This window comes from Ornithorhynchus anatinus, chromosome 3, assembly GCF_004115215.2.
Source record: "Ornithorhynchus anatinus isolate Pmale09 chromosome 3, mOrnAna1.pri.v4, whole genome shotgun sequence".
Classification (NCBI taxonomy): domain Eukaryota; kingdom Metazoa; phylum Chordata; class Mammalia; order Monotremata; family Ornithorhynchidae; genus Ornithorhynchus; species Ornithorhynchus anatinus.
The window spans coordinates 30,245,199-30,254,517 of record NC_041730.1 but is presented as its reverse complement, the minus strand read 5'-3'; the positions used below and the strand labels follow the sequence as shown (position 1 = coordinate 30,254,517).

Below are 9,319 nucleotides of genomic sequence, written 5' to 3'. Positions count from 1 at the left end.
AAGCAGGAAAAGGGGATATGTATATGAGTTAGTTCTTAAGTAATAAAGTGTGTAAAATATGTACAAAATGCTCTGGGAGTTTATCAGTGCACCAGCACGTAGGTGGCATAGAAGTGCTAAGCGGGAAGTAGGGGGGATAAAGGCAGGGAGAAATAAGAAATGAATTAGGGAAGGGCCTCCTGGAAATGGTATTTCACAAGGGCTTTGAAAATGGAGAACACTGCAGTCTACTGAATTTGAAGGGGAAGGGAGAACGGGTATTGAATTCCCATTTTACAGATGAGGAAACTGAGGCAAGAGAAGTTCAGTGACTTGTCTAACATCCCACAGCAGATAAGTGGCAGATATTTAATGTTGGATGAAACATAGAAAGGATCTGGCACCAAACTGAACATGGAAGTTGAAAGAGATTGAGAGGATAGTGGTGCTGTCAATTGTGATGTGAAAGTTTGGTGGAGAAGAGGATTCGAAAGGGAAGATGAGGAGTTCAGTTCTGGACACGCTGAGTTCAATATGTTTATTAAAAATAGTTACTCATCTTGTATTATCAAGGGCAGCAAATGGACAGTAGCAGCTAGACTAGATTTCACGACAAATCTTCCCAGATGTAGTAAAGTAGTGTAAAGGAAGGCAATCAAATGGCATACCTTGGGAAATTGTGAATTCAAATGCCCACCAAAAAACTTGGTGATCAAATATATTATTCCTATTGTCACGGTATATCAAAGTTTTCAGTAATAGTGTAACATGCCCCTTAAGAATACAAAATCTCTATACAAGCATCATCACTAAAGATATTTATTGAGCACTTATTACGTGCCGAACACTATACTAAGTGCTTGGGTGAGTACAATACAAGCAGGGTAGAAATTCTGGGCTCATTAGCTACAAATAACTTCTGTAACGGTTATACAATTCCATTTTCGCCAGCTGGACGCTCTGAAGGGTCCAATCCTATCATCTTCATCTGTACCGCAATATCAAACAAGTAGTCATAGCACTCACACCTTTAAAATAAAAATAAGGTGAAAAGAAGAGATAAAAGTTAACAGTGAAAATGATCCCTCTGATCGAATTCAATTTTACCTTGTTGTCTCCATCTCATAGCCTCTGCTCTGCCGAAGTGTGCTTATCAACACAACTTCATTTCTTCCTATTTTGGGCCCTTTCCTACATTGCTTCTCCGATAGACATGTTAGTAAATTTGTCTCGATCATTGAAACGGGTTTCAATTTGCTCAGAAGGAGTTGGGCTTGACTAACAGGACTAAAATTTTATATTTCTCAATTCAAGACATACTGCTTTCAAGAATGAAAAGATAAATCATTGGAACATTCTGATAAGAAAATTCAGGTCTATTAATTATTAGGAGTAATGAACTGCTTAAAATATGGCAAATGAAATGTGCTGCTTGGTAATAGCATTCATGAATAATTGCGATTTTAATGTAAGTGACCATTAATCTCCTCTTGACATATTTCAGGCAGTAAGCCATTTTCCCTCCAATCTGGATGTTACTTTGTCAGTGTGGCAAATTTGGTTTTTTTTTCTGTCTCATGTATGGAAGGTAGTGAGGTTTGAAAGAGCTATTTTATTTGATGTTTTCCCAGATTTTCTTTATTTGATACTCACATGGTTTTGGCCCTTTCCCAAGTCTCTCCCCATACATATACTCCGTGACGCCTCACTAATACAGCACAGGAATCCGGGTATTGATTCATTGCTTGAGCCATTCGTTCTTTAAGATCCTTCTCTTCAGGTGTGTTCTCAACAATGGGGACCACTAGTGTATCATAGTATCTGTCCAGAAAAACAAGGGACAGTCACTGTACAAAACCGTTTCAACTTCAGATAACTTCAGACTTTTCTCAAGCCACTTTACTCCTGGAGACAATCTTACTGTACCTGGAAAGTTAATGCCAAACTCTCTATGGACAAGATGTTGCATGTTAAACTGTGACTCCTGCACAAACATCTGTAGCAAAATGGGCTTGGGGTTTTTTGGCATTGTTCTAATCTTAAACATAAGTGGCAGAAACTTGAACAGTACATTAGTGCCTGACAAAGAAAATCATCAAGACCTTACAAGTATTTCCTTGAAGCAGTGAAAAGCAGAATATTTTTAACTAAAGATGGGAAAGTAAGAAATCTCAGGATCACAAATGTAGAAAGGATTAGCGACTGACTACCTATTAACACGGAATTTTGCAGTTGTACAAAACAATCTTCTCTCTTATTTCATACTAAAGTGGGTCCCAAAGCACTGTACAGCAGGTTTGTGTAAATACAGCACCTCTTTCAATATGCCTGGGGTTTCAGGCTTTCATAATAAAAGATCCTATGGGTTCTAAACAAAGTGCAGTCAGTCTTCATATCTGGACTCTGATTATTTTAAAAATCAAAACCTACTCTTCCAAAACACCTGGGCTTGACTTTGGTGAAGTGTATTTTGTCTAATAATGGTACCTGTTAAGTATTTACTATGTGCTAAGATACAAGATTATCAGGTCCTACATGGGGCTCACAGTGTAAGTAGGAAGAACAGGTATTGAACCCCCATTTTGTAGATGAGGGAAATGAGGCACAGAGAAGTTAAGTGACTTGTCTAAGGTCACACACAGCAGGGATGTGGCAGAGCTGGGATTAGAATAATAATAATAATAATAATAATGTTGGTATTTGTTAAGCGCTTACTATGTGCCGAGCACTGTTCTAAGCGCTGGGGTAGACACAGGGGAATCAGGTTGTCCCACGTGGGGCTCACAGTCTTAATCTCCATTTTACAGATGAGGTAACTGAGGCACCGAGAAGTTAAGTGACTTGCCCAAAGTCACACAGCTGACAAGTGGTAGAGCCGGGGTTCGAACCCATGACCTCTGACTCCAAAGCCCGTGCTCTTTCCAGTGAGCCACGCTGCTAGAACCCAGGTCATCTGAATCCAAGGCCTGTGCTTTTTCCACTAGGCCCCACTGCTTCTCTTCTGCAAAGTGCCTTCACAAAAGGCATGGAGACACTAGACAGTGGAATGGAGAATATAAGGGAGAGATTACTGTACCTTATTCAGAAATTATATCGAATGGCCTTGACAGTACGTGAGGCTCTGCTAATCGGAATAAGATAAGGACCACAAAACCTAGCACTGGGCTTATGGATGGGTTTGGATGCCCTTCCTCTTTAGGTGCTTTAATGTACAAAGCCTCTTTTCCAATCCCTATGTGACTAAAGTTTTCCTTCAATAACTCACATCTCTATTTTTCCCTGGCATATATAGCACTGAATAGTTAGCTATCTGTCAGCCAACATTTTTTTTCAAAAAGGTATTTTATTCAGCCAGCTCCTTAAAGAGTTTTATACAAATGTTCTACAAATGAGGCTTCATATACTGTCCTTTCCTCAACAAGGCTTATATAGTACTCACTGTGTGCCTGGTACACATACACAAACCTCTACGATACCTTTATTAATCTCACCGAGGGCAGGGAACGTGTCTGCCAACTCTCCTAAGCACTTAGTACAGTGCTCTGCACAACAGTAAGTGCTCAATAAGTAGGATTGATTTATGTTCCCCAGGACCAGAATGACAGAATGTCAAAGAGAAAATTCTTAGTACAATACCTATAACACCCTCCTGAGGTACATTTTCTGATTCCTTTTATCATCTCTTGATGCGTAATTTTAAACTCATGTCCTGGAAAGATAAGGGTAGCCATGACGGCAGCCTTCGAATGACTGTGGATCACTGCTCCAGCTCCTAGAAATATAAAGGAAAAGACTTCTGGGCAAACGAGACCTCCATCCACAACAAATTATCTCACTTGACAGGTTATGTATTAGGGGTTATTTTTATTCCTCTTGCCAACTTGTGCCAGAAAATGTTCCAGGGGATAGATGAAGAGCTAGGAAATAGCTACTGGGATAAAACTAAATAAAAAGTGCAAAACAAAACCTTTACCAGTTACAGGTGGGCCTAGGTCCAGCTGCAACATTGAGGATTTTGAACCCCGTGGTTATTTGCTGGCCATTACAGGGGACAGAATAGGTCTTGGGTCACAGGTGGTATTTGTATAAACCTGAAATTACATATGGTGACAATTACATACCACTTTTAGAAATTAGGAGTGGATTATTTGCTGATGGTTTCAGATCGTTTTAGTTTATGGAGATACTATTTAAATTCCTCTGCCTGAACATAAAACTGTCAGTATGACACTAACTCTGCTGAAGAACAGAACACAATATTATCATCTACTTTAATTCCGCAATTATGTGGTATTAGTATAAGGTTTGGCATTAGTAGCTCTACTGTTCCAGTTGAGAAGGCATTTCAATTACAAGCCTTTATATTCAAATGATCTTTCAGGTTGTTGTGTACCAAACTGTGTGGGAACTAAAATTCAACTGGTTGAGCAAGCCTGAAAATGGTCAAATTTCACTATTTCAGCTGAACATTCCTATTTACTTTTTCTTTTTTAAAAAATGGTATTTAAGCACTTACTTTGTGCCAGGCACTGTACTAAGCACTGGAGCAGATACAAGCTAATCAGGTTGGACAGTCCATGTCTCACATGGGACTCAGTCTTAATCCCCATTTTACAGGTGAGGTAACTGAAGCACAGAAATTAAGCAACTTGTCCAAGATCACACAGCAGACAAGTGGCAGAGCCAGGATTAGCACCCAGGTCTTTCTGACTCCCAGGCCTGCCTCTTGCTACTAGGCCATGCTGCTTCTCCAGTTACTTTAGTTAGGTGAAAAGCTATGGCCTACCTAATTTATTTCCACATTCAAGCTTGCTAATGGCTCTTGGTTATGACTCCCTCAAAATGAAGAACTGGAGCTTTAATTAATAATAATAATAATAATTCTGGTATTAAGTGCTTATTATATGCCAGGCATATAATGCTAAGCGCTGGTGTGGGTACAAGGAAATCAGTTTGGACACAGTCCCTGTCCTGAACAGGGCTCACAGCCTTAACCCCCATTTTACAGATGAGGTAACTGAAACACAGAGAAATGAAGTGACTTGCCCAAGGCCACACATCAGACAAGTGGTAGAGCTAGGATTATTCATTCAATCATATTTACTGAGTGTTTACTGTGTGCAGAGCAATGTACTATGCGCTTGGGAAGTACAATTCAGCAACAAATAGAGACAATCCCTGCCCACAATGGGCTCACAGTCTGGGGGGGGCGGGATGGACATCAAAACAAGTAAACAGGCATCAGAAGCATCATTATAAATAATAATAATAATAATGTTGGTATTTGTTAAGCGCTTACTATGTGCCGAGCACTGTTCTAAGCGCTGGGGTAGACACAGGGGAATCAGGTTGTCCCACGTGGGGCTCACAGTCTTAGTCCCCATTTTACAGATGAGGGAACTGAGGCACAGAGAAGTTAAGTGACTTGCCCACAGTCACACAGCTGACAAGTGGCAGAGCTGGGATTCAAACTCATGAGCCCTGACTCCAAAGCCCATGCTCTTTCCACTGAGCCACGCTGCTTTAGATATATACACAACATTAATAAAAATGAATGGAATTATAATTACAAATATGTACATATATACACAAATGCTATAGGGCTGGAGGGTGACCTTTTGACTCCCAGGCCCTTGCTCTATCCCCTACACCATGCTGTTTCTTAAATATAGAAAAGACCTGCTCTCCAAAATAGCCCACTCAGAGGGCAACCTGGTTCTAAATCTTTCACATTGAGCCAATCAGTAGTATTGACTGAGTGCTTACTTGGAAAAGCACAGTAGAATTAACAGACATGCTCCCTTAACCTGGAAGATCTTACAGTCTTGTGGGGCAGACATTACAATAAATTACAGGTGGGGGAAGTACGAATTTAAACATAGGTACATAAGTGTTATGGGTGTTGGTTAGCACAGCAGTGCTTAGGTGTTTCACAAGTGTGGGAGTGGCAGTGTGGGGTGGGTGGGAGTGAGAGATTAGTCACGGCAGGCTTCCTGGAGGAGATGTGATTTTAAAAGGACTCTGAAGTGGGGAGAGCAGTGGTCTGTCAAATGTAAAGGGGGAGGAATTCCAGCCAGAAGGGAGGGGGTGAACGAGAGGTGAGGCGAGAGATGGGTGAAAATGAGGTATGGTGAGCATGTTGATGTGAGAGGAGTGGAGCATGTGAGCTGGGTGTAGAGCAGTGAGGATATGTGGGGAAAGAGTTGACTGAGTGCCTTAATAACAATGGTCAGGCATTTCTGCTTGATAAGGGGAGGAATGGGCAACCATTAGAGGTTTTAGAGGAGTGGGGAGCTGTACAAAGAACTCTTGTTTTAGAAAAATGTCAAGATAATACAGGATTGTAGGCCTGAGAGAGGATGGTGGTGTTGTCAGCTGTGATGGGAAAGTTAGGAAGAGAAGCTGGAGCCCTATGTAAATAGGCCGATTATTCAGGGAATCAAACATAATTCTGGCATACCTCTTATGGTATAAGCATTCATAAAGAGAGGAGTACATTGACTCTTCTTTAGATTCTTGTATGATGGAGGTCCACTGATATCCTGCTCATTTATGTCGCAAACAAACATATCTTCCGGCTGTAAGGAAAGCAGAGATAAATATCATTTCTTCTTTTTAATGGATTTTCCACACAGTAGGAATAAACAGAGCCCAACTGATTACATTTTTTTAGTCAGAGGTAAAATAAAAAGGTTGAAAGGTGTAATTAGTCGAAACAGCAGGGAGCACAGAGATACTGAGAGATGTGAAAATTCACATACCCCACAACAACACAAAACAAAACAAAAAATCTCAAAAAGACAGCAGGATTGAAATGACAAAGATTACTTGAGGAGTTTACTGATGCACTGAGTCAATACTGTTGAACCCCGTGAGGCAGTGAGGCCTAGCAGAAAGAGCACAGAACTGGGAGTCAGGAGATGTGAATTCTAACCCAACTCTACCATATACTTGATGTATGACCTTGGGCAAGTCATGCAATTCCTCTTTACCTATGTTTCCTTATCTGTAAAATGAAGACAAAATACTTTTTCTCCTTCCCTCTTTGTTTGCGAGTCCCAAGGGAGACAGTGGGGGTGTCCAATCTGATTATTTGATTGACCCCCATGTTTAGCATAGTGCTGGACACTAAGTGCTTAATAATTTATCCTTCAATCAATCAATGGTATTTACTGAGTGCTTATTATGTGTGGACCTCTGCACCAAGCACTTGGGAGAGTAGAGTACAATAGAATGAAGAGACAAGTTCCCTGCCCATAATGAGATTACATCTAAGGATTTTGATTATTACTATTATCTACTACACTTACCCTCAATCAAGTTAATTTAGGTGAAACAGTTTTGATTGCAATTTTACTAACATGTTTTTGAAGAAAATGAAACTGTTTCCAGTTGACAATGTAGTCCAACTTACTATTTTTCTTATCCTTAGCCTAAAAATTTTACCAAGGAATTTCCTCTAGTGAATGAGAAATTAAACACCTACGCTGCCAATTTAGCTTGTGTTGGTCTGAACACGTTTGGAACTCCATGCCTTAATCTCTAATCTGCTTTTCTAAAACTTAAACTATATTTTAAATGAAACATCCATTAATTTTAATCAGGGTTGTCCACCTTTTCAAATACTGTCCTCCTCAGCGGTTCACTCAATTGTTTACAAATCAAAATTATTATATGTCTACACATACATTTATATGCCCTTCAAAGTGGGAAACCACACTTTTATGTGTGAGAATGTGACTGATAAAACTGCTGCATGACTGATAATCTTTTCCTTACTATGTACAAGGAAAGATCGTGCAGGGAACATGTCTTTCACCTCAAAGGGTTTCAGGTTTTGGTCCCCAATTTATGAAACTGAGATGGACTGTGAATTGAAGCAGCTTGGGCTAGTGGATAAAACACAGGCCTGGGAGCCAGTGGACCTAGGTTCTAATCTCAATTAATGACCTGGTGTATGACCTTGGGCAAGTCACTTAACTTCTCTGTGCCTCAGTTTCCTCAACTCCAAAAATGGGGATTCAATACCTGCTCGCCCTCCTATTTAGATTGTGACTCTTATGTGGGACAGGGACTGTGTTCGGCCTGCTTAATTTGTATCTACCCCAGTGCTTAGTACAGTGCTTGAAACATAGTGAGCACTTTACAAATATCATAAAAAAATCCCCAACAAAAAACCCACTTTATTTACCAAGTCATAGTGCTTCTGCTGCCTGTGCTTTTTAATTCAAAAATACATTTCTGGGATTTTGGGTGGGGGTTATTCAATAGATAATACGGTCTTCAACAGCAGGGACTAAGCCTTATTCCTCTTTTACATTTCCCCAGTGCTTTATACAAAGTAGGTGTTCAGTAAATACCGACCATAATGAAGAGAGGAGAAATGACATGCTTAAAGATAATCAACCAATCGATGGTTTTTATTGAGCTGCTTGTATGCAGAGTTCTGTAATAAATACAAGGGAGACTACAATGCAACAGGGTTTGGTAGGCATGTTCCCTGTCTACAAATAGCTTACAGTCTAGAGGGCGATGGCAGCACAGTGCTAAGCATAGATACAGAGTAATCAGGTCAGACAAAGTCTTTGTCCCACAAGGGCACCGAGTCTAAGAGGGAAGGTTAACAGGTGTTTTATTTCCATTTTATAGATGTAGAAATTGAGGCACACAGGAGTTACGTATTGCCTGTGGTCATAAAGCAGTCAATTAACTGGTGGGTCACTTGACTTCCTGTTCCATGTGTTTGTCAGTAAGTCATCTTTTGAAGATGCAAACAAAATTAAAGTTTTTATTCAGGGATGTCTACTAGGGCATAATTACAGGTAATACTAGTTAGCCTCCAGAGGGTTGACCTGTGTAGTTAACATATAAGTTTATGCCTAGATGTTGGATGTTGAGATTCAGGCTTAAAGGGGATGAGAAAAAACAATCTGACCATCCAATCTGGCTGATGGAACTGGTCCTATTCAGCCGCCACAGAAACATAATATTCTGATTTGAGAAGGAGCTGCTTTCCCACCCTACGGCTAAGATGAGTTTCTCAATAATTATAACATTTAAAGAGAGTTGTCACCATCAAAGTTGTGATGGCATAAATTTTTTTATGACCTTTGATGACTTTTGGTGTGATGGCATTTTTTAAAAATCTCCCAAATAATAAATTTCAATGAAAATGATTTACTTGACAAAATATTTACTTCTTAACCAGGGAAAAGAGATTATGCCCTCATTTTCTCTTTTACAACTTCCTTCCAGCACATGTGTACATATTCATAAATTATTTATATTTATGTCCATCTCCCGTTCTAAACTGTAAGCTCCTTATGGGCAGGGAATGTGT

The 9,319-nt window shown here is 40.0% G+C and overlaps 1 protein-coding gene across 1 annotated transcript in view; it reads right to left on the bottom strand.

Moving 5' to 3' along the window:
- Positions 1 to 491: 491 nt before the first annotated feature.
- LOC100076505 (APAF1 interacting protein) overlaps positions 492 to 9,319 on the bottom strand; it is a 38,976-nt gene continuing 30,148 nt past the window's right edge. Inside the window, exons 4-7 of the mRNA XM_007658739.3 lie at positions 6,440 to 6,557; positions 3,616 to 3,751; positions 1,633 to 1,800; positions 492 to 1,007 (exon numbers count right to left, since the gene is read on the bottom strand). Coding sequence (XP_007656929.1) covers positions 908 to 1,007; positions 1,633 to 1,800; positions 3,616 to 3,751; positions 6,440 to 6,557 — 522 coding nt within the window. The 3' untranslated portion in view covers positions 492 to 907. The remainder of the gene's footprint in view (positions 1,008 to 1,632; positions 1,801 to 3,615; positions 3,752 to 6,439; positions 6,558 to 9,319) is intronic.